This window comes from Acanthochromis polyacanthus, chromosome 16, assembly GCF_021347895.1.
Source record: "Acanthochromis polyacanthus isolate Apoly-LR-REF ecotype Palm Island chromosome 16, KAUST_Apoly_ChrSc, whole genome shotgun sequence".
Lineage (NCBI taxonomy): Eukaryota > Metazoa > Chordata > Actinopteri > Pomacentridae > Acanthochromis > Acanthochromis polyacanthus.
In genome coordinates this window covers 1,164,928-1,189,990 of record NC_067128.1, presented here as the reverse complement: position 1 = coordinate 1,189,990, position 25,063 = coordinate 1,164,928, and the positions used below count along the sequence as shown (strand labels likewise).

General features: G+C 41.0%; 1 protein-coding gene across 1 annotated transcript in view; it reads right to left on the bottom strand.

The window, feature by feature from the left end:
- cdc42bpab (CDC42 binding protein kinase alpha (DMPK-like) b) overlaps window positions 1–25,063 on the bottom strand; it is a 124,936-nt gene that overhangs the window by 51,685 nt on the left and 48,188 nt on the right. The window contains 4 exon segments of the mRNA XM_051937024.1: window positions 204–297; window positions 15,766–15,914; window positions 17,109–17,204; window positions 19,531–19,614. Of these exon segments, the coding sequence (XP_051792984.1) occupies window positions 204–297; window positions 15,766–15,914; window positions 17,109–17,204; window positions 19,531–19,614 (423 nt within the window).

The following is a 25,063-nucleotide window of genomic DNA, read 5'->3' as shown; positions in this document are numbered from 1 at the left end:
CCTGTCATTCTCCCTTTTACGTAACACCTACAGGGGTTGTATTTTCTGCGCTGGAGGAATCGTCTGAATCATGAACCACGGCCAGGCAGCTGAACCACACTCCTCCTGGGAGACCCCCGGGGGTTGACAAGGAGGTCAGCGAAGATCTGGTATGTTTGCTTTGGACTGAAGGAGGCATCAGCAGCAGTGTGGTAGAAACTTACCGTCCCGTCCTCCATGAGTTTGAGGCAGGAGCCGAAGTCAGCGAGGCGGATGTGGCCGTTCATATCCAGCAGGAGGTTGTCGGGTTTAATGTCCCTGAAAGAAGAGAGAAAAGAGATGAGGAGGGGATGGAGGACGGAGAAAGAAGGAAAACGCCAACTAGACTGAAGAAGATGATGAAAACAAGACCTTCTTCCAAACAAAACAGTACTTATAGGACATCCAAAACACATACGCATGCCTGAGCTCATATTCTGCTGCAGCGCCCCAATGATTATCCTGAAATTAAATTACATAACCCGGGGAAATTTAGCTGTCCTAACCTGCTAGTAAAGCTCGAGTGCAATAATTCACATATATTTGTGATTCAATTAAGTGCAATTTTCCTCAGCCCATTTTTCAGCAGCTTGACAACTCCAAATTGACCAAAAGAAAGAATAAACATTGGAAATAGCTGGACTAGTGTTGTGGGAATTAGCTGTACAGAGTGTGTGTGTGTGTGTGTGTATACAGGACACACACACAAACACACACTCTGTTTGAGAAAATATGCAGCACACAAACACACTCCCTCCAGCCAGAAAAAAGACGCTGTCCTGAGCAGACACACTGCCTTATCGCTGCATATGTGTGAAGGGTGGGGGCTTAGGGACGTTCTCTTACAGATGTGTTTGTTTTCTCCTCACCTGCATCTGTTCTGAGTTACTACTGCTGATGATGTTTTTACTCTGCAGATACACAGCGTGGCTTCATTCCAGGGGGTGAATTAAACGCTACTTAAAGCTCCAACAGCTGGACCTTCTCAGTATTATTCTCCTACTTTCACTTTTTCACTAGAACAATAGATTCTTTTTTAAACAAACTAGATCATCAGAGAGCAGACAGCTGTAATCTGCAGCTCGATTCCCTCTTTAACAGCCAGTTTCTCACTGGTTGGACAATCGTGGTGTTATTTAGATGAAGAGAAAAGCATCGACTTCAATACAGGCGGTCCCTGGTTTGCATCGGAGTTCTGTTTCTACAGATTGATGTCAGTCGATTTTCGTTGTAAGTCTGAACTCCATGAAAATGTAAACAAAGTCGTTCCGTTCATCACGATATCCATCAGTTCTTCATAAAGTCATGAATACCAACGACTTTCATGCATGTATGAATCATTTTACTAGAAGATAACAGAACATGTTGCTGTTTTTACAACTTTATCTAATAATGCTGATGGTCGTCGGTGTTTCTGTTCTGAACGTCTTTTTAAATCTAATTTCACTTCCATGGCGTGTTGTCCAGCAGAATTATCGATGCACTTTTATTTTGAAAAAGCCTTTATTTTGCAGTTGTCTGTTGACAGTTGTCACTTCCTGTCTGCTACTTTGATGTTTAGCTTTACACGTACGTTCTTTTCTGGATGCACAGCTCTCTGCTTTGTAAACGCCACAGAGTCGTAATTAATTAACTTCACTTTCAGGCTTACTGGTTCAGTTAAAGGGATTTATTTACATGTATTTATGTTGTTTTATTCCGTTTTTGTTGTAGTTTTCTCTGTTTGTAATGAGTATCAAGAGCCACAGTAAAGACGTCAAGTTTGCTGCGACTCACGATTAATTTTGCAAACAGGAGGTTAACGAGTTGGACGGCTGCAGTTTTTACCGTCACCAGTTTCTTCCAAGCATCAGAAGAGTCTGACTTACGCTGGGAGCCATAATGAAGGACAAAAAGTTAGTGAATGTAGCACAATCCAAGGTGGAGTACAACCAGAGAATAGAAACAAAGTCGTCTGATAGCACCGCGTGACGACGTATTCATCCACTCTGCTCATCAAGTAGGTCCAGTAACGAGTTCTGATGTAACGATGAAACGCTGTAAGTCGAGAACGCCGTAAACTGAGGACCTGCTGTAGTCTTCTAGGATGAATCTGTTATTTCTGGCAGTCGGATGAACAGACTACCTACAAACTCCGTTGTTGTGCTTTCACAACTTTACAGTTGCCACAGCTATTGGAAATGACTAACTTATCCAACATTTACTTGGAGTTTGCTCCAAACAGACACAATGTCAAAGGTGTTATCTGTGTGGCTGCATTTCATCGAAAGAGACGTCCAAAAAGTCGAATGTAAAGTTTGCAAACAGCAATTTGAATATCACAGCTCAACATTCAACAAAAACAGCAGCTAACTCGTCTACATTATATTCTTCAGGAGTTTGTGTATTGCAGCCATGAGCTGATTTAATTCTATTTTCATGCTCTGAATCTGTTGCAATCATGTTACTATAAAATTTCAAGGTGAAAATGATTCAATACGAGTACAAATAGTAGCTTTTTGTGTCCATTTAGAGCCTTAAGGCTAACAGGGCGAGCAAGTAGAGAGCAGTCTGTGCACATTGGATGATTTTGTTCGTCTTGAGGCAATGTGAAGACTTTTTGTGGTTGAAAATGCTATCTTTGTTGACCAAAGTTTGGTTGTCTACAGCAACATAACAGACAAATTATTGTTTTACTTTAATCTGGGAGTCATTTCCTCGATTAATTGATTGTGGTTATGAAATGTCAGTAACACAATGAACTGCCTTATACAGAGGAAACAGCAACTGAGAGGACATTGTACCTTGAAAAAAGAAGCAACATATTTTTATTTTCATTTAATAATGAACTAATCGTTGCTGTTCTGAAAGCCGCTGCTGTTTTTTCCATATGTTCACAGAGAGCATTATAATAATAGATTTGTCTCATAAATAGGTCTGTGTGTGAGTCAGAAAACAGTCGCATGAGTTTTACTTTTGTAAGCTAACTTTCCAAAGCAATGGAAGCAACTTCAAGGTCGCCACAAACCAACAGGAGTTTATCACACAGGAAACACCATGCAGGAAGTCTTCCAGAGAGTGAAACAGGTGTTCAGGGACAGGTGTTCGGCTGGTACATCGTCTTTCAGTCTAAATATGCTGTTGAAGATCACTGGGCTGGATTTCTAAACCTGTGTCCATGGTGGGTGGCTCTCAGCTTCTTGAATGCTTCTGTTTCAGTGAATACTACTTTGGACCATGTGTGTGGCTGTTTGCAGTCAGACGGACACACCAGCGTCCCGGACTGGTCTGAAACAAAGATGTGAGTGTATCCCACCATCACGGCTAAATATAGACTCTGCCCTTGTCTGACCGTTTCCCCTGAGGCCAGACCCGTGTCTGAGGCCCCCTCATCAACACACGGAACCGCCACACGCCAACATGCACATGACATGGAGGGCATGTAAAAAGTCTTTAGAGGAGTGTCAAAAAGCACACACAGGGACCAAACATGCAGCGACACACAAAAGCTACCAGTGAAAGGGATGAGGTTGAACTCACGAGTCAATAAACACTCACACTCTTCATGTAACAGGGAGCTGGAGCTATTTCTGAGCAATGATGTCAGTCTGGCTCTACTTAAACCTGATGTTCAACACACTCCCACACACTCATGCACAAACACACAAACGCCTCACTAACACTGATACTGACATTAGAAACAATCATTTGTCTGTTGTGTTGCTGCAGACAACCAAACTTTGGTCAATAAAAATCTATTCTTCAACCACAAAACGTCCTCACATTATCTCAAGATGAACAAAATCACCCAGTGAGCACAGACTGCTCTCTGCTTGATAGCCCTGTTAGTCTTATAGCTCTAAATAGACAAAAAGCAACTACAGGGTTGATGGTTTACGACGTCAACACAAACACACAGACTCAGGTGGATCTTTCTGGTCATTCCAAAGTTTAACTCTAAAGGTGACTGAGCATTCTCCATCAGGACCTCCACTTCAGAACCACCTGCAGAGTCATTAACTACTATTAAATCACTTCTTAAAATCCACTTCTACAGATGTTCTTTTATGTGAGGTTTACTTATAGCTTTACTTAGTTTTAGTACTTTATTATCCCCCGCCTCCACGAAGTGGAAAAGGGGGATATAGGTTTGGCCTCCGTCCGTCTGTCCGTCCGAGATGAAGGGGACAGCTTTTCTCGGAAACTATTACAGCTAGGATTACGAAATTTAGAGTGTAGCTTCACACCATGGACACCTTGATCAAGTTCGAAAATGAGACCTGTGCGATAATATTTAACAGAGTTATGGCCCTTGATCACTATTTTGGATATAGACTCATAGACATCACATGTGGCGGGGGATATTGATGACCATGTCGTCTTGTTCTGTATTATGTCCTGTTTATTTTAGATGTTATTCAGATGGATGGATCCAAGCCATTTCCTGGAGCAGGCTCTTTGGCAAGCAAACGCTGAATTTCACCAAAAACAAACCTCTAGCTGGGTTCAGGGAGGACGACCACCTGCCTCAACCAGCAGGGGTGAGGAAAAGAAGGACAGACAAAAGGATTAAACTGTCTCTGTATCATATTTTCTATAATGACCAAGTCTCTAACTTTCACTATTCAACCACTACAGCGAGTGCATTTTCAGATTTCGTTTCAAAGCTGCAATAAATTAAAGTGATGCTCGGGTAACAAATGAGGTCTTTCTGATTAGAAATGTTCACAACAATGAATTTCCTTCACTTAGCTAAACTTTAAGGTGCCATTTTTTAAATTTTTCCCCTACATTCTGTTAAACTACTCCACAAAGACATGAGAGGACGTTTCTTTTGACTGAAACATGCTTTGAAGACTCCTTTGATGTTTCAGTCTCCAGCCAGAGGTCTCTTCAAAGCCAGATGTGAAGCCCCTGTCATTTTCCAGTGGTGTTAATAGTCCCATCTCATGGGGGCTACAGCAGGGGGGTGGGTCGCTATCTCTTTTCTCCAGAGACGCCACTAAATCACCCATAATGAAACCATACATTAAAGTGTTATGTGCACATATGTGACTAGTATAGACGCAGCAAAGCCAGGCTACAGAACGTAGATATAAAGTGACACTTCTACCAAATCACTGTGTGCATCGAGGGTTACTTAGAAGTCTTTTAAAGAGACTGACTGCTCACTGATGACTTCCAGATTGAACATCACTTTCCAAAGTGGATACTGTAAAGAGGATTCTGGATGGAAACCACAATACTGTACCCGAGTGCATACATTCACGCAAGCAGTCTGGAGAAACACGAACTTGGCAGACGGAAACACATAAACAACTGACAAGAAGCCTACTGAAGGTCAGACTATCAAAGAGAACATAAAACCTGGACGCTGAGGATTAAGATTCCACAGATAAAACTTTAAAACCTCTAAAAAGGAGATTTATCTTGGACCGTACACGGCTGTCATGAACCTTCACCTTAACTTGAACAGCTTGAAACCTGGACATAAAGTAAGGTTTGACCAGGAGAAGACACACTGGGGTGTGATCAACGGAAAAATACACTGCTTTTAGCATCAGACTGTAAAATGTGAGTTCTGTTTGACTACATGGAAGCAGCATTAAACTTTGGTGGTAGAATCCTTCACTCCAGCAAAGTCTGGATCTCATGTTGGATCTCATTCTAAAAACAAGATGCAGGAGGTCCTCCAGTTTCGTTCCTACAGATCAATGCAAGTCGATAAACAAAGCTGTAATATGCATCACGATATCCATCAGTTCTTTATAAAGTCATGAATACTAATGACTTTCATGCATGTCTGAATCATTTTACTAGAAGATAACAGAACATGTTCTACTGATCTAATAATGCTGATGTTCACCTTTTTTTCTGTTCCAACTGTTTTATTGAACCTAATTTCACTTCCATGGTGTGTTGCCCTTAAGACAGAATTATCAGTGTATTCTTATATTGAAAAAGCCTTTATTTTGAAGTTGTCTACCTTTACACTCTACTTTGTGAACGCCACAGAGTTGTAATTAATTAACTTTATTTTTGCACTTCCTGGTTCAGTTAAAAGGATTTATTTAAATGTATTTATGTTGTTTTATTCTGTTTTTGCAGCAGTTTTCACTCTGTAATGTGTATCAAGAGCCGCAGTAAAGAAGTCAAGTTTGCTACGACTCACGGTTCGTTTTGGAAGCACAAGTTTAACTATTTTAGTTTATTCTATCTTATTTTATTTTACCTTCTCTTTATACCTGACACTAATAATTTATTCTATTTTATTTTAGTTTAAGTTACTTTCTCCTTATACCTGGCCTTTATATTTGATTTAATTTTAATTAATTATATTTTACCTTCTCTTTATACCTGACCCTAATATTCTGTGTTGTCTTGTTGTTGAATATCCAGCTGCTGTAACAACAGAATTTCCCTCTGTGGATCAATAAAGTCTGTAACTGTCACAGCAGTAAGGCCACATTTCTCAGTTTTTAACATCTTTGCCCACTTCCAGAGCGCTGTGTGATCTCTAACACAGTTCCCCGTTCCTCTGACAGGTACATGACCTCTGCACACAGAATCTGGTTTGCCTTGACGGGAAGCGTAGACCTCACAAATCATGAATGCCACCCGTAAGACGTGGACTAGACCATGAGCACATGGATGTGTGGGTGTGTGAGCGTGAACACAGGTGCTTCCATCGCTGCGAGGCCTTAATCTGCTCCAGAGACTTCTGGTCTGCCAAAGAGCAGACAGCAGGAGTCCTCAGACGGACAGCATGGTGGGGCTGAAGGACGGGGGATTCTGCTGTCGATAAACCACTTAGCTCCCAGCAAAGCCCCCGTCTGCCCACTCCCCTCTCCTCCTCGACAAAAGCATCACCACAACCTGACAAATTTACCCAACATCACCAAAAGTCAGCTGCTGGATCAGTCTATAACTGAGGGACTTCTGAAGTCCATGGGATATATCTGCATACATGTTTATTAAAAGTAAAAAAAAATCAATATTTTTATGTTCATTATGATCACGTCTTTCCAAACTCCATAATTTTTTATCAAGGAAACAATCACTTATTATTAATAAAAAAAAAAAAAGATTGGATATCACTACAATGTCAACTAAATAACGTCTGAATTTAACACCAACCACCTTCTAATGAGCTAAACAATAATAAAATGAGCTGATTCAGAAATAGTTTGGACTGTGTTCTTTTAGTAAGTTGAGATAATCAGGACAGATATTTCTTTTTTGGCAATATATCAAATTTTATATGGAAAATAACAAATTAAATCACTTCCCACTAAGTTCCCCGTTCCAAAAACTCCTCTCCAGGAAGTGTGTTAATTCCAGATCACATGACCTGCTCCACATGATGTCATTTCCTCCTGAAGAAAAGACTGGAAGACTCCAAGGCTTTCTGACTTATTTAATGTAAAGTAGTCAACAGATTTACTACAATATCTGTAGAAATAACTTTACATTTTACTCAGTTGTATATATAATATTTAGAAGAATCTTTCTCTAAAATGCAACGTGGTGTTTGGTTACAGGTGGCCATGTTGGTTTTAGGCCTGAAAACAGCAAAAACGTTGACTATGATGCAAAAAGTCCTACAGTTACATATTGACCCAGCTGCAGGATTTGTCCTTTCTCTGACTGTTTAGAAGAACCAGCTGATGGTAACAGCAGCCACATAGACACCGCAGGTTGCAGAAGCTGAGTCACATTTACTCCTCCACTCCTGGACAAACCAAAGGAGGTGATAGGCTAACGCTAGCTGCTAACGCTAGGCTAGGCGAGTTAGCACGGCTAATTGGGCTACTGTGTCACAGAGCTCCCGCGGTCTTAAGGAGCAACACAGAGACGGGAATAGAGGAAGGTAATCTCCTCTAAGACCACAGCATCCATCTGTGAAGGCCATCTGGACACCACCCCACAAAACGCACACACACACACACACACACACACACACACACACACACACACACACACACACACACACACACACACACACACACACACACACACACACACACACACACACTGTGGCCTGCAGCAACACTAGAAACTGCAAAGACGAGGCAAGTCCACACGGCTCTAAGCATCGTTAACTAACGGTCCAAAGACCTGCAGCCAGTGTGACTTCTGACTCACACCTCCTCCTCCTTATCAACACCACGGACTCACTACTAAAATACTTTCATTCTGTCCTCTTTGGACAAGTTGAAGGACTCTTTTTGATTTCCAAGGAGTCGGATACATACAGTTAAGCCCAAAACTATCCATACGGTGATTTTTTATTGGACCAACAGGTTTCTTGAACTAACAAAAGACAGAAGACATCGTGGTACTGATGGTAATGTTGAATTTGAAATAAATGTTGTTTTACATTTTTGTTAAAAATGTCTGGTCCTGAATGCTCTTTCTCGCTAATTAAAGGCATAAAACAGTTGTTATAGTGCCAGCGTGGATTCTGGATGTGTCCACTGGATTTTTGCTTCACTCTTGTTTTGTGACGATCTCCACGTTTTTGAGGTTGGAAAGCTTCCTTACTTGCCTTTTTTTTCTGGGCTCTGGCCACTCCAACATATTGATATTGTTTTCTGTTCAGTGTTTCTGCTGTATGTTTCAGATTACTATGTAGTTGGAAGGCCCGAAGATGCCCAAGGACAAGTTTTCATGCAGACTGTCTGATGATATCTCAATGTGGACCTCTTTTCTCATGCTGTTGCTGAATTTCTCCAGGTTCTGTGGCCCACCAGGTGAAAAACTCTTCCAAAGCATCACATTCTCAGCAGCATGCTTGGTTGTGTTCATGGTATTGTTCAGGTTGAATGCTTCTCCTTACTGTCTCCAAGAGGAGTCCATGGTGACCAGCCTTCTTCAGTGTCCACTGGAGCGTCTGTCTTGGGATGCTGCTAGCAGAAATGTCAGTTTCATTTTGGATGGTCTTGGAGGTGACTCTTGGCTTCTTGGTCTTTAGTGGAGCCATTCTTGTCAGCACAGGTGTCACGTTTGGCTTCGTACCTATAAGACGTTTCACTCCTCATACTTCATGAAGACGCTTTGCACTGAGACCAAAACATTTAGATGTCTTTAGGTCCTTTCCCTGTCATATGAGCAGCAACTTTCTGTCAACAACGGACCCTAATGGAAAGATAATGAAGCACTTTGGGTAGACATAATGTACGAGTGACTGGAGAATCACTGCATCAGCTGTTCTCAAATATAGTGGATTAGAACTGGATGGATGGATGGATGCATGGATGGATGGATGGATGGATGGATGCATGGATGGATGCATGGATGGATGGATGAATGGATCCCACAGCGGGGAAATTTTCTAACATGGTAGAACTGCCAGGACTATTTGGAACAATAAAGAAGCTGTATTTCTGACAATTTCAAGGGGTGTGGATAATTATTTTACACAGCATTGTGAGTACTAATGTAAAGGAAAAACAAAACATGGGAATAATTTCAAAGTTTTGACCTCTTCTGTCACTCGTTTGTCATTTCAAGTCTGAAGAATCGTATTGGTTTAATAAAATTCTACTTTAAATGAGAATTTGGCAGAGGTTTGAATAGTTTTAGGGTTAACTGTATGAAGTTAACAATGAGGCTTTTTGATAAACAAGACGGCATGGTCATCAATATCCTCCATCACATGTGATGTCTATGAGTCTATATCCAAAATAGTGATCAAGGGCCATAACTCTGTTAAATATTATCGCACAGGTCTCATTTTCAAACTTGATCAAGGTGTCCATGGTGTGAAGCTACACACTAAATTTCGTAATCCTAGCTGTAATAGTTTCCGAGAAAAGCTGTCCCCTTCATCTCGGACGGACGGACGGACGGACGGACGGACGGAGGCCAAACCTATATCCCCCTTTTCCACTTCGTGGAGGCGGGGGATAATAATGACTAAGAGTGAAGGTGTGTCTGTTAACAAAAACATTTTCTCTTAGATCACTGGGCTGTGGAGAAACACCTGGCACTGATCAATAATAACACACACAAAGGCTGCGATCAATAGGGCGACACACACCACTGCACGCATGAGCACACACACGCACACACACAAATAAGACAATACTCTACAGCAGGGGTCAGTAACTGGTCTCGACCCGTCTTATACGGACCCGGACCTGTAATCAGTAAATTGTGGATTTCAAATTTGACGGTTCAGCACAGCTTTTCTAGTGTTTCATTGATTATCAGCTGAGGAACACACAGACCAATCAGGTACGAGTTCAGACGTCCCATGTGACACTACTCAGCCAATGAAGTCTCTGCATTGCAGGCGCTAAACATCACAGTTCTGAGTTCAGAAAACAGCTGAGAGGCTACACTGAGAGGAAGAAGCTTTCTTAACAACCTTCCTGACATCCAACGTCTTCCAAAAAGCAGCGTTTAGTCGCCGTCATACTTCAGATGTCAGGTAGTTAACGGATCCACAGCATGGAGCTTTTTCCCTCTGAAACGTCTTAAGATCACAAGAATAAGCCCAGCTGCCTGAACTAAACCCTTCACCTGAACTTGTCCCAATGTTTAGTTTCAATAAATGTCAAAATGATCCGTAAAGCGTTATGATGTTCTTTTCTGACTGGACCTCTTTGGATTTTAGCTGAAGAGCCCTGCTCTACATCCGCATTATGTTTTTTAGGTGAGTGTGAATAGAAATGTCTTTAAATCAACTCTGCTGCCCCATCCTCCATCCTCCATCCTCACTCCATCACCTCTCAGGACGGACAGATGTGGTGCTCCAGGCAGCACAAAGCCCTGCTGAGCTGGCCTATTCAAATGTCTGTGGGGTCCTCTGGGAGGCCACCAGGATCACTGACCACTGAATAAATGAACGCCGCCTCTCGTGGGACTCGGCTGAGGGGGACAGAAGGCCGACCTCCAGGCTCTTTGCTCTTCATTTCTTTCATCTGGCCTCCTTTTAACTTCATCAGTGTCAACAGGATTGCAGATATTCATTTTTAACGGGCTGGTCATTGTGGTAGGTTCAGCAAAATGAGACCAGACTACAAAAGAGCAGAATAGATGAGCTGAAATACCAATAATTTAGACTAGAAGATAACTGGGTCAGCTGTTGGGCAATATCATGCAATCTACACAATAAGACGACATGAATTTTTCAACAGTTTCCAGACGTTACAATAATGTTTTTATGTAGGATGCCATCTGTTTCATATGTTTGACTGCATTAAACCAGGGGTGTCCAACATGAGGCCCGTGGTCCAAAAGTGGTCCTCCAGAGGGTCCAATCCGGCCCTCAAAGTGTAAAAATTACAGAGAAGACATTAACTGCAGATTGTAAATTAGTAAAACTATACATTTAAAATCATTTCTAGACCATGACAAGTTGTTTGGATCAGAAAGTAAAATATTAGATTGTTTATTGTTCTTTTGTTTTCTGTCTCATTTTTGTAATTTTGTCTTTTTTGTGTGTTTGTCGTTGTGTTTCTTGTTTTTGTCTTTTTGTGTTTCCTTTTTGTCTTGCTTCTGTTCTTGTCATGCCGTGTTTTGCTTTATTCATTCTTTTTGTGCACTGTTTTTGTCATTTTGTTTCCTTTTGGTCATTTTCAGTCTGTTCTGGGGCATTTAAGGTCTTCTTGTCATTTTGTGCATTTTTGTGGCCGTTTTCTGTTAGTTCGTGATAATTTTAGGTGTTTTGTGGTCATTTTGTGTGTTTCTGTGGTCATTCTGCAAGTTTTTGTTGATATTTTGTGTGTCTCTTGTCATTTTGGATCTTTATATGATAATTATTTCTCTCATTGAGTCATTTTGTGTCTTTTTTAGCCTTTTTCATCCGACACTCTAAGGCTTTCAGAGTTATTTAATATAAAGTAGTCAACAGATTTACTAGAATATCTTTAGAAATAACTTTACATTTCACTCAGTTGTATATATAATATTTGGAAGAATCTTTCTCTAAAATACCATGTAGTGTTTGGTTATAGGCAGCCATGTTGGTTTTAGGCCTGAAAACAGCAAAAATGTGACTATGATACAAAAAATCCCACAATTATATACTGATTCAATTTATTTTTGAACTAAACAAACTTTCCCAACAGGATTAGTGTTGGATACTGTTGTTTTTAAGATAAATGCCAATAAAACAGCGACTGCACTCATTAATCAACGCTAACTGTTTTTGAAATTATGAAGTGGATGATTAGATTACGTTTTAGTAATAGTTAACCACGCCTGACGTACGTCAGCGGGGTTACTGCGTTTGCTTCGGTATCTGGCTGGGTAAGTATGTATGTATGTATGTCCAGTCAGATATCTCTACAAGTGCTGAAGTCAGGATAATCAAACTGGGCACTGAAGATCAGTCTAAGGTCCCCTGCTCAGTTATGGAGTTAGAGGTCAGCAGATCAAGTAGGAAGGGAGATACGTAGGATGATCAAAATTGGTACAGAGTATCATGCATGGGCGTGGTTCTGCCCTCTACTGGGGGCTCGTCTAGTTTCACATATTCATTGGTTATTTTCTGCTTTTCTACATATCTGACATCTACACAAAGAGGCACGGAATAAAACACTGCAGTGTGTTCCACAGTTGCCTCGAAAAGACTTTTCCCACCAAACAGGCGTTGGAAAAGTGGGGCTGGTCTCCTAATCGAGTCTGTCCAACATTCAGGGTTTTCTCAGGCTGAGCTGAAACACTTCCTTCATGGTCTGGGCCAGGATCTGATGGTGGGTCATGAGACAAACTTTCCCAGCAGAAACTGGCACAAGAGTTTCTCTCCGGAGAGGAAACCACGGCTCTGCTGTAACTACTGCAATCTTCCCATTAATAGCAGCATAATTATCAGAACAAATGTACTTATACAGCACATTTAAAACAACCAAAGCGTTGTATGAGGGATCACAGTCAGATAATATGGAACACGAATATAGAGACAATAAAATCAATTAGTAAACAAAAATAAATTACATAAAACACTAACACAGGATTAAAAAAAAAATATCAACTTGTAAAATTAAGATGAAAAAGAAATGGTAGGACCATTGAAAACCTGAACATCTTGAAGCTTTTCTGAAAAATTAATTGGATGGGCAACACCTGACTAAACGCTGGTCCAAAGCTTTGGAGCTGCTCATGGAACGGTTAAAAGCTGTCAGTCTGATCATCTAAGAGGCCTGAAATTCCCCCTGGTGCCGACCTATGCGTGACTTCATGCAAAAATAAAAAGAACCTTTGAATTAATTCCGTATTTAACCACTAAACAGTGTAGTCCTGAACGACTGGAGAGTGGATGCTGTTGCTTCTTAAATCCACTTTTACAGACCTGCTTTTATGTGAGGTTTACTTTTAGCTGTATTTAGTTTTAGTGTTTTATTCTGTATTCTGTCCTGTTTATTTTAGATGTTCTCTCTGGTTTTAATTGACTTTTAGCCGTCTGGTTCTTTGGTGTGATGTCGTCTCTCTAGTTCTTGAATTCTCTATTTTTTTTTTACTTTAACTCTCAATCTTGTTCTTTAATTTTGCCTTGTTTGAGTCAAGTGTTAATCTAGTAAATAATTCACTTAATTTATTATCATTTTTACTATTTATTTTAACTGACTAGTGTCTGATTGTCTCTGTGTTGTATGTTTTAACTTTGTGAACGCTGTTCTAAGGCTGCTGTAGAAATAAAGCTGTTATTATTATTATTATTGTTTTAGTGGTTTAATAGACATCAGTTAACACACTGCTGTTTGACAAATCATCACCAGGATAAACACACCCTCATGCACCCAAACACCCACGCTCATCAGGCCAGCAGGACTCGCCCTCCTCAGGGGACCTGCCGGCCGTCTCCACCCTCCACAGAGCTGGAATACAAATCTCCCACGAGGGAGTCCGTTAGCCGGGGAGAGGAGGAGTTGGGGGGGTCGGTAACAGCACCACACCCCCACCCACACGCCTCCCATACCCCGTCATTACTGCCCCAAAGAGAAACTCCCCTCCACCCACAGCCCCCAGATAACACCATGCAATTAGTGGCTCCTCCTCTGCATCTACGTTTATATATACATGACTGTATGTGTCTGTATTAGAGATCTGACTGCAGACACACCCTAAATACCAGCAGCCCAGCTTTATCTTAGCCTTTCTCTGACCCTCCCTTCTTCCCCATTCGTCTCTCAGCTTTCCCTCCGTCTCTCCGCCGTTCTGTGACGAGCCCCCGGTGAAAGCGACGCTGTAATTACGTTAGCATGCCGATGTGACTGCTTCCTGACTGGAACAGCCTCCCTTCTATTGGCTGAAGAAATATTTTGTCTCCTACGTCAGAGAGGAAAACGGTTTCACGTGCCGTGCCCTGTGAAGAATGTGCTTCTAGATGGTTTATTTTTAATTCGGTGGAATGAGTGAAAGTAAATGAAGCAGCAGCTGACGGGACGCCTAACGCAGAAACACTGAACAAACTGGTATCAATGGAAAGAGAATAAATACAATAACTCACAGAGCAGTCTCTATTTCTGCTACATTATATTTCTACTACCTTTCAGTGGGGGGACATTTGACATTTTACTTCACTACATGTACAGGAGGTCCTCGGTTTACGACGTCCTCGACTTATGGTGTTTCATCGTCACATCAGAACTGGTTACATGGAACTACTTCATGAGCAGAGCGGATGAATACGTCGTCACGCGGCGCTATCAGACGGCTTTGTTTCCATTCTCTGCTTGTACTCCACCTTGATTGTGCTACATCCTCTAACTTTTTGCCCCTCGTTAAGGCACGTTCAGGTATTCAGACGGAACGAGAGACGTGGAGGATTTAGAAATCTGGGATGCACAGACCAGTTTTTAAAAAATCCAGTTTTTCATTTATTTTTTGTTGCTTAAGATAATATCTAATTTCAGTTGCACGTTTAAGAAGAGGTCATATGCTTTGTATTGCACAGTTTACCCTACCTCACAGAAATATAAACATGACGCGTTCATGACATTAAGTAAATCTGGAACTGAACAATAAACACTGAAACCTCAACAAGGTCTTGGTGATCGTTAAAGGCGGAAGATTTCAGATCATGAACCTCTTCGTTAGTCTTTGTGATGGTGCCCATTGCTAGTCAAACTCCCACAATGCTCTCTGCTTTAACATAAAAACAACAAAAATGAGACATGAAACGCTAAAAACAAGACACAAACTGATAAAAATGAGACGCAAAACGACAAAAACGAAACGAAATGAAGGTGAGCTAACTAAACATGGCACATTCACTGGCATTAGGTAAATCTGGAACTGAACAAAAAACATTGAAACATCAACATCAACAACAATATCAGTCCATTATATCGATATCGTGATTCCGTACGTAAACTTGTGATGAAGGACTTCTACTTGGTTTTATCTGTACTTTAAAGTAAGTAAAAGCATCTTGAGCATTTCTTCTGCAGTGGGGAGTTAGATTGGAATAATAACCAACATCTTCTCCTCAGAAAAACACGCCTAACATCAAATGAGAGCCTTCAAGAGTGAAACAATAACACAACCTAATATGCTCAATAATTACTCAGCCATATCGACTGCCTTCAGTGTTGACTGACGACAAACACGTGCACGCTCTCGTGCCGTTTCCATTTATTTTCATTAAGCTGCAGCGGCTCCTCACAGCTGGAAACGTGCCCACGCAGCAGCAATAATGTAAATACTCTGAACATCCATCAGCAGGACTTAATGATAAGTCTGTTTCCTGCCAAAAAAATAATGACAGACACACACTCGGACCCATCAGCAGCCACACACACCCTGCCCAGCTCTCACCTGTGGACGTAGTGGAGCTGGTGAACGGAGTCGATGGCCAGGACCATCTCTGCCAGGTAGAACTTAGCCATCTCCTCCGGCAGCCGATCCTCAAACTTACTGAGCAGAGTCAGCAGGTCACCGCCCACGTAGTAGTCCATGACCAGGTACTGGAGAGGAAAAGACAGAAAGAAAGAAAACGTGAGAAAGAAACGCTGCAGCAGCACAGTTATCGACAGGAAACAAACATATAGCATCTTCATTTACAAGTATCAAAAAATATTGTTTCCTTGTCTGAAAATAATACAAAAATTCAGCTAAAATTTGCAAAATCTTCAGCAAGAAAATTCCAATAATTCCTTAAAAATTATCCTTAAAGTTTTATTTTTTAAAAATCCCCCAAATTTGGCAAGAAAATTCTTGTAAATATTTTTTAAAAATTAGCAAAAATTTTCAAAAAAAATCCTAAATATATATATATATATATATATATATATATATATATATATATATATATATATATATATATATATATATCAATAAACTTGTAATATTTTCTTTAAGAACATTCAGAGAAAAATCAACCAAAATCCAGTGAATTTCACTGGATTTTGGTTGATTTTTCTCTGAATGTTCTTCAGAAACATTTTTAACATTTCATTTTTTTCACTGAAAAAATGCAAAAAAAAATCCCAAAAATGTTGAAAATGTGGACATCAGAAGTTTCACTGTGAAAATATACATATTTTCCACATTTTCAAACTTAAAAATGGGTCAATTTTGACAACACGAGGGTTAAGAAAACTTTTTATCCAAAAAAGGCGAACTAAGATAATTTATGCCAAAAATAACACAAAAACACCAGCCCTCCTCCATCTAAATGGTTGAACTTTTGAGGGTTTTTCTAAAAATAAAAGTCTGGACTGTGTATTTGTGAAGCTGTGGGGAGTGTCCGGGGTAAAGCATGTGTTGTGAGAATGTGGGAAATGGAATGACAAGCAGTTCTGGCATCTGAACTCAGGGTCATGGAGAGAGGACAGGCCGTCAGGTTAAAGGGAGGACGACTACCTCCAGCAGCCGGCGGCTCACAACCAATCAGACGGCTCTAAAACTATCCTTCAGGCTTTTATAAATAAGCTTTCTGGCCGGGTGGACCTCTGTTGCTCAATTTCCTACAATTCTAAGTCATGTTGTGCTTTGTGGTGAGGAGTGAATGTGCTGCTGGAGCTGGTTCTGTGTTCTATAAATGAACTGAATGGAGTGAAACGGTAAAAATGGCAGGTGGAGCTCAGCTACTAACAGAAGACTGTAGGTGTTGTTGCAGAAATTACCAAATACAAATATAAATGAAAATGCAGCGTTACCAGATTACTGTCGTCCTGGAAGGCGTAGTGCAGGGTGGTGATCCACTGGCAGTCCCCGTTCACCAACACGTCCCGCTCCTCCCGAAAACACGCCGTCTGAAAAAAGACACAAAAAAGAAAGTCTGAACTTAACAGAACTTAAACATCACACGGAAGAGGGTCCTCGGTTTACAACGTCCTCGACCTACAGCGTTTCATCGCCGTGTCTGAACCGGTTATGTGGAACTAGTTGACGAGTAGAGCGGATGAAATTCAGGCGTCAAGGAGTTAAAAACAGGGGAGATGGAGAAGGAGAGCTCAATCTGTCTTTTCAGTGCTTCAAACTATATAATCTAGACATGACAACTGGACTGTAACAGCAGTAATGTGGGCGTAAAAAGATCATCTTCATGTCCAAAATAACTGAAACCAAAACTAAAATATGTCGAAATAAGATCATTTTTGAGCATGAGGGGAATTCTGTAGAAGTCCAACACGTGTCAAACACACCCTGACCTCTCATCGCTCTTCCTGTTAAATGCCTCGACCAAAAACGAAAATAAAAACGCTCAGCAGGGTCAGAATATAGAAGCAAACCTCTGAGGAAAAGCAGCCACTGAGAGGGACATTCTGATTCTGGCACATTCTAACGCCATTATTCCAACATATAAACTAATCTCCACTGCTGTGTATTTACATGAGTTTCCTGCCTGATTGTAAACATGTAGTGACACTTCAAACCCAGGCGTGAACTAACCGTGACGTCACCCGTTGGTTTCAACGCCGAGAAAATGAAGCCCGGATTTTGCTACTTCCTGGTCGCCACTTTGGATTTTTTGGAGCCAGTGACGTAAAAAGCGTCATCAGACTGGACCGGAGAGCAACTAGGGGCAGGATTGGCTGAGGACTCTCTTATCCCGCCCACATTTTACCGCAGAGGCTTCTGTTGCTGTCTATCAAGTATAGCCACGCCCCCTGGCTCCACCAACTTTAACGATTTATTTAAAATTCAGTATTGATTTATTTTGAGATCGGCCACCTGATCTCTCATTTTGACCATGAAAACTAACAGGAAAAAATCCTGAGCTGTAGAACATCAGTCTATCAAATTTTATTTTTTCCAAAAATGAATTGGGGTCTATGGAGCAAAAGCTTTTTGGAGCCAACCCTAGCGGACGGCGGGATATTGCAAGTTTTTGACACTTCCGGGTTGGCTTCAATTCTGGAGCCAGATGCTACGTCCACTATATATACAGTCTATGTTCAAACCACATCTATTTTTAACTGATCAGAGCTTCTGTAATTAGGAATCATTAGACTTAATTTATTATTATTTATTCATTGACACTTTCACTAGAAGATATATGAAGACATGCGTCTTATTTAACATAGAAATTGGTTTTAAATTTTCTGAATCTCAGCTTCCCGCCATAAACTTCTGCTGTAAAAATTGCAGTGCAACCACAGATCAATTATTGATTTGTTCATTCATTAATGTACGTTGAAAATGCAGCAGAATGCAGCAGCATCGGTGGACTTTTTAATGCTTACTGTGCAATCATAAAGCTGCTGCCAGCGGAGTTTTCTAGTCTAATGAGGATGTCCCCGTGAAACCAAATCAATGCCATGTGTTTCATCATTTATTCTGCTAATCTTTGTCAATATTTGTTCTGTATCATCATCATCATGTTTAGAAGCAAAAATTAGTTGCTGTAGATAAGGGGAGCTGAACTCATCTTAGTTCAGGTTCCACATCCAGTCCAGTCTGATCTCCGGTAAAACCAGTAAAACCACAGCATAACAACCTGTGAATAACCACAACTCCTAATGGTTCCTCTGATTTAGTGGGAAAATGTTCATTCAAAGCAACAAAAACAAGACAAAACTGAGACACAAAAAAACAAAACTGAGAAACAAAATGACAAAAAATTAGACAAATGACAGGAAACTAAACAAAAAAATTAGACAAATAATAATAATCACATCTGATTTTATTAGAATCAAAGACAAATAGAACCAAGCATTGTGCAGTTTGGTTGCAGCTCTGCTGTCTAACTCCTTCCTTTAAAGAAGAACCCGTCAGAACGTTTACAGCTACACGCTCACTGAGCACGTTCTGCTGTACTGTTACTGCTTTACTTTGTTTCCCATGTCCAGGCGTCTGCTCATGCATCAGGGACCGGTTTAGGTTTGTGACGTGTGAAGCATGAAGACCCAGGAGACCAGCAGGAATGTCAGAGCGTCAGGAAGAGGTCGAAGAGAAAAACATGCATCGGCAGCGACATGTTCTGTGTCGGTCCGACTGAAGAAATCAGCCTGTGGTTTCTCCTGACAGCAGACTGATGAATCATCAGTCCTTATTATTATTTTTTTAAATAAAATCCCCGAAACAGCAATCTGTAACCAGAGCTAGTCATGGTGAAGCCCAAACAGATGCACTCACCTCTGCTCGCTTCAGCATCTCCCACTTGTTGAGGATCTTCATGGCGAACACCTTGTCAGTGTTTCTCACTTTTACCACCGCAACCTGGAAGGAAAAGAAGAAAAACCGGAGAGTTAGAAGACAGCTTTAATCGATTATGTGAGGGCAAAGTTAGTAAAGAATGCGGAACTATTTAAAAACATCGACCAACAAACGAGATTTAATATCTTATCATGGCGACAATAAGACAAAGAAAAGAATCATTTATGTGTGATCATATTTCAGCAGCTCCACAAACAATAACTACAAGAAGAATAAAAAAAAGCTGCTCAAAGAATTATATTTAATGAGGTCGTTCTGATCCAATCAAAGTACTTTCTCACTGATCGGTGTCCTGATTCTTTGTTTCCGTCTGCTGTCTCACAGCTTTCCTGAAGGACGCAGGTTAAACGTCTAAGGCTAAAAGAATTCTTAAAATTTGAAAACAAAAGCGGTCCAACAGCCACTGATAAGATCTGTAAGGAGAGCATTTGGCCACGTAGAAGAAACAGAGCTACATCCAGTACGAAGAGTAAACAGTCAGTAGAAGACAGTGAGTTCACTAAAGGTGACTCAGGTAAAGGCCATGATGAAGAAACAAACACTGGAGGAAAGTTTTTAAAGGACTCAAATGACCTTGAGACAGCAAAAAGGCCAAAAAAACTGACTTCACAACGCTGTGGCAGAGAATTCAGACTTTTAGTTTACTGGAGACGTTTGTATGGAAAGCCAGAAGTGCCGTAATTCACCAAAACACTGATTTTTAAGCGGCACCTGAGCTAAACAACAATATTCCCAACCACCTCCAAGGTCTTTAATCAGATATTAGTGCTGTTGGCATTACACTCTGAAGTGGAATTGAAATTTATGTTGTTCGTTTTTACGATGCTATATAACTACACTGCCGTTCTGATTATTTGTTGTGATTCCTGAAAGTGAATCTATTGCAGCACTTCAAAAGTGGAATTTTTATTTTATTAATCATTTTAAATGTAGTTTTGTTCCTATAATACAGCACTAAAAGGAATTGAGAAAAGAGCTCTTTATGAAGACATATTTTAGTCGCTTCCTTAGATATTTTGTTAAATACAAAACAAAAAACAACGCTGCAAGCTTGTTAAGTTGTAAAATAAAAACATTAACAAACAGCAGGGATGCAGTCATTTATTCTTAATGCGTTACAGAGATTTGCAGTTGTCAAACGTAGAAAATGGATTGATTTTAGTAGCTTTAATGTGCTTGAAATCTGCACCGTGCCGCCGCATTTAGGGACTCAGATACTCAATATTTAATCACTAGGATGAGACTGGAGGCAATAAAGAATAATTATAACAGAGTAAATTCAAGAAAAAAAAGAGATGAATCAAATAAAACACTGAGTAAAGGGGGAAATGGAGGAGGGAGAGGTACGGAAAGGACAAGGAAAGAAGAAGAATGAGAGAGGACGAGGAAGGAGATCTGAAAGAATAGAAGGTAGGGAGTAATAAATAGAGTAGGAAGGGAAAGGACAGGGCAGGAAATGACACCACCAGACAGCTTTAGTGTCGACCTAAACGGACTCACACCACCTGAAGTCGTGTTTCTTATAAACAGCTGCATGATTAAACGTGTGTCATGTTTTCTATTAGTAAAGTCTGTGGTGAGGAAAAAAACTAGAGCGGTCGTCTCATCACGGCGTCCAATTATCTGTTAATTGGCACAAATCAATACTGGATGGACAGATGTGTACAGACGAGATGATCTGGAAAGAAGTCGCCAATACTGATTATCAATACTGTATTTACTGCTAAATGCACAGATGAGCCACTAGAACGTCTACAGTCTGATCACAAAGAGGCAGATTGCAGCATGTACAGGCCAGTTAGACAGCACTTCCTGTTTCATGGTGGCCCATCCACCAGGGGGCGCTATCTCTGTGACTGTATTTAGGTCTACAGAATTCATCAGGGCTGGACTCTGATCGTACATGTAAAGTTTGAGGCAGATTGGAGCATGAACAGGCCAGTTAGACATCACTTCCTGTTTCATGGCAAGACATCGAAATTCCACCGCCTGGCATTTCCACGCCCTCAGACTTTTCTGGAGCATTTTGATATCTTTTGATCACTCATACCTGGTGTACTACCTGAGAAAATGTCAGCTCTATCAGGGTTACCATGTTTGAGTTTATTGCTTTTAAAAATCTCCAAAAATTGGTCAAAAACCGTCTAAAATAAGACACATAATTCAAAATAGTCAACTTCCTGTTGGGTTTTGGGCATGGGTGCAAGAGGATATTTTTTGCATCCTGGTGTGTTACAGATGTGTTCCAATAGCTGTAGGGGAAACGTGGTTCAGTGACTGAATTTTCATAGTATTGCAGCGGGAACTAATGAGTCATTTTCCCTTAAAATATCTAAATTTTTGCTGGTCCTGATGTGTGTGCAAATGTTTGTGTGCTTGTTTAAGTATTTTTGGGGTCTCAAAAATCTATTTCTTTCATCCAAAGAAGAAAGTAGAAGAAAAAAAAACATGCATTACAATAATTTCCTTGCACAGGTGGTGCTCGGACCCGAATCCAAATAAAACTATTCATTCAACTTGGGTGAACATGACTTTAGAACACTTTATTTCTTTATCAAGTAATTCCTGGAGGCAGAGTTGCTGTACTGCAGTAACTGAATGGATGCTAGAGGCTTACATCCTCCATAGTCTACATGTGAGACATCCGTTGGTCATTAGTACATTTACTGCTCATTAATAAGCAGAAGATCATCTTGGTGTGAAGATGATCATTAGCAGGAATGTAGCAGAAAATGTAATTAATTTTCCTGGGTTTTTTTCATCACGTCTATAGTTTAACTTTTAACAAACTGTTCAAAGTGACTTAAAGTCCTGATTTATAACATAAATCAGGCTTAAATCATCTGTTAGCTGCAATAAAAACTCATTTAAAGTGCAAAATATAAACCTCTCATTTATCCAAGTCTGTCTTTGTGTCAATAACAGATTTAAAAACACATAAAATTGTTGTTTGTTTCTGTGTTTTACAGCTTCCATCCATCAGAAGGTCTAGAAACACATCAGTGTCACCTTGTTTTCATATTTATTCATTTTGAACAATAACATAGAATCTAATGAGATATTTGAAGGTTGTTGATCCAAAAAGTCATCCAGACCAAACAGCTGAACAGGTCCTGGTTCATTTTCAGTCGGCGCTGCATCGTGCATGTATTATGTATGCACGCTGCAGCGCGGATGTCCGCGTTCTATCGTAAACATGGATGTCAGTGTTTACTATACAGCTGTATCTACACGTGGACGTCCACGCTGCAGCGTGTATACATAATACATGCACTATGCAGCGCCGACATTCGTCCGTGTTCCGCGCTCCGGTCGGAAGGTGATTTCTGTTGCATTGCGCGCTCACTTCCGCTTTTGATGACGTATCGTGCTCAGACGACTCGTCGACGCGTCGTTAGGTGCAGCCCTAGAATATTCCACTTTTCACCAGCTACATAATGATTCTCTACCATCTCAGACACCAGAATGAGTGAGTAACGGATGTAAAAAACTTCTCATTGCTCACCAGGAACCACTTCATCACCTTCAGCTTTATATACAGCTCAGCCTTTTAGCTCCCACTGTTTCTCCTTCTCCTCATCTTGTACCATCTTAACAGCCTAATATCTGCCAGCTTTCCTTTCACTGGTGATTGCTAAACACCCCCCTGACAAACTTCCTCTGCTCAGCCTTTACATTTTGCCAAAAAAGGAGCTGCAGGCTGCTGGGAGCGACGCTGCAAGCCGACAGCCAAAGAACACGTTCACGCAAACTTAAACCTTTCATTCACTTTCATTAAGTAGTGATTCATTAAAAAATAAAACCTGTCGTACTTTGGCCTCTTTGATCAACTTAATTTTTTAAATATCATGTAGAAAAATGCACACATGGATAAAACAAAAAGAACCCTAAACCTCCAGAAACAGCCATTAAACAGGCAGCGAGGAATCTGAAAGCGAACACTAAGAGCAGTGAAACAAACACAGTCACCCTGTGCAACAGAGGGGTCTGCAGTCTATTAAATTAGCCGGGGGAATGCTGCTAATGCAATACAACGATAACATTCCTGCAGTGTTTGGATTTCCCCCAGTGATCCCTCACCAGAGCAGAGGAGGAACCAAAGAGGACGACAGCAGAACAGGGGGAGTGCTCTGTTTCTGGCAATGCTCGGCTGTTTTTGTCTTATCCTCCATCTCTCTACTGTTCCTGCCTTCGTCTCGTCCTCCCCGTCAGGCCTGCTGTCCACTGCAAGACCCGAATAAGTCTACTTCTGTCTGTATTCAGAAAGCTTGTGTCCGCTGAGGATGATTTGTGAGCTGCGAGCATCGACTGTGTGTTCAGAATTGGTTTTATCAGTCAGAACAAGCATGAAACAACCCGCAGCAGTTAATCTACTTACAGAGTATTTTTGAGACTGAAAATAAGACATCTTTCTGCCAAAACTGCTACAGAACCGACAGACTTAACAACCAAACCCATATTTCCAAGCATGCGGCTGCTGAAGCGACACACGGCTGAAAAATGTACAAAACCGACTCCAGAGCTACGGTTCCCATGATGACATACGTCTTCAGCAGAGTCAGCGGTTGGAAACCTGTAGCCTTAGCATTGTTTGACTCCAGTCCTAACCACCGGCTACACCAGACTGAGCACCGTTTGGCCCGTTGGAGCGGATTTAGAGGCAGCAGAGTCCTAATAGGAGCGTTCTCACCGGCAGCAGGCCAGAACACACTGATCCATTCATCAGAGCAGATCCACAACATCACGCACCCTCTGCTGACAATGGGAGGATGAAATCAAAACATCCTGCACTCAGGCTCTCCCTACTCCCTCTCTGACACTCAAGTATTTCTCCTTTACTTTGTTTTCCTGAGTCCGTCTCCTTCTGCTACCGCTATCTCCAATTGAGACCTTCCCAAAATACACATTCTGTGCGTTTGTGTGGTTCTGACTTCCAGCCTGTCATCACCGTCATCCGTGTGGAATACAGAAAGACTTTCTAACTCTGCAACAGCCATGAAGAAAAACGGTTCCTGTTTGTGACACCACTGAGGTGCAAACAACAACAAATGGTAAAATGAGGAGTTCAGAGATCCAGTCTGACACCTCCTCAACTGCTCACAGCCAACGCTAAACCATTGAACTCCCAATGCTAACTTAAGCAACAGAAACTAAAACCATCCATCATCCATCCATCATCCATCCATCCATCATCCATCCATCCATCATTCATCCATCCATCATTCATCCATCCATCAACCATCCATCCATCATCAACCATCCATCATCCATCCATCCATCATCCATCCATCCATCATTCATCCATCCATCAACCATCCATCCATCATCAACCATCCATCATCCATCCATCCATCATTCATCCATCCATCAACCATCCATCCATCATCAACCATCCATCATCCATCCATCCATCATCCATCTATCCATCATCCATCCATCTATCCATCATCCA